Consider the following 268-nt stretch of genomic DNA (forward strand, 5'->3'; position numbering starts at 1 on the left):
CCATCAGCTTGGGCGAGGGCGAAGCAGAGCTCTCCGTCATCGAAGACGACATCGATGCCACCACCACCGAGATCTACGTCGGCGAGTGGAAGAACGACAAGCGGTCGGGCTTCGGGGTGAGCCAACGCTCGGACGGGCTGAAGTACGAGGGAGAATGGGCCAACAACAAGCGCCACGGCTATGGCTGCATGACCTTCCCCGACGGCACCAAGGAGGAGGGCAAGTACAAGCAGAACGTCTTGGTCAGCGGCAAGAGGAAGAACCTCAT

At 60.4% G+C, this 268-nt stretch overlaps 1 protein-coding gene across 1 annotated transcript in view; it reads left to right on the plus strand.

The window, feature by feature from the left end:
• Nucleotides 1-268, plus strand: part of LOC104073179 (junctophilin-3-like) — a gene marked incomplete at both ends in the record, with an annotated part of 22,553 nt that overhangs the window by 1,034 nt on the left and 21,251 nt on the right. The window contains one exon of the mRNA XM_009572867.1: nt 8-268. Coding sequence (XP_009571162.1) covers nt 8-268 — 261 coding nt within the window. The remainder of the gene's footprint in view (nt 1-7) is intronic.

Source organism: Fulmarus glacialis, unplaced genomic scaffold, assembly GCF_000690835.1.
Source record: "Fulmarus glacialis isolate BGI_N327 unplaced genomic scaffold, ASM69083v1 scaffold8562, whole genome shotgun sequence".
Lineage (NCBI taxonomy): Eukaryota > Metazoa > Chordata > Aves > Procellariiformes > Procellariidae > Fulmarus > Fulmarus glacialis.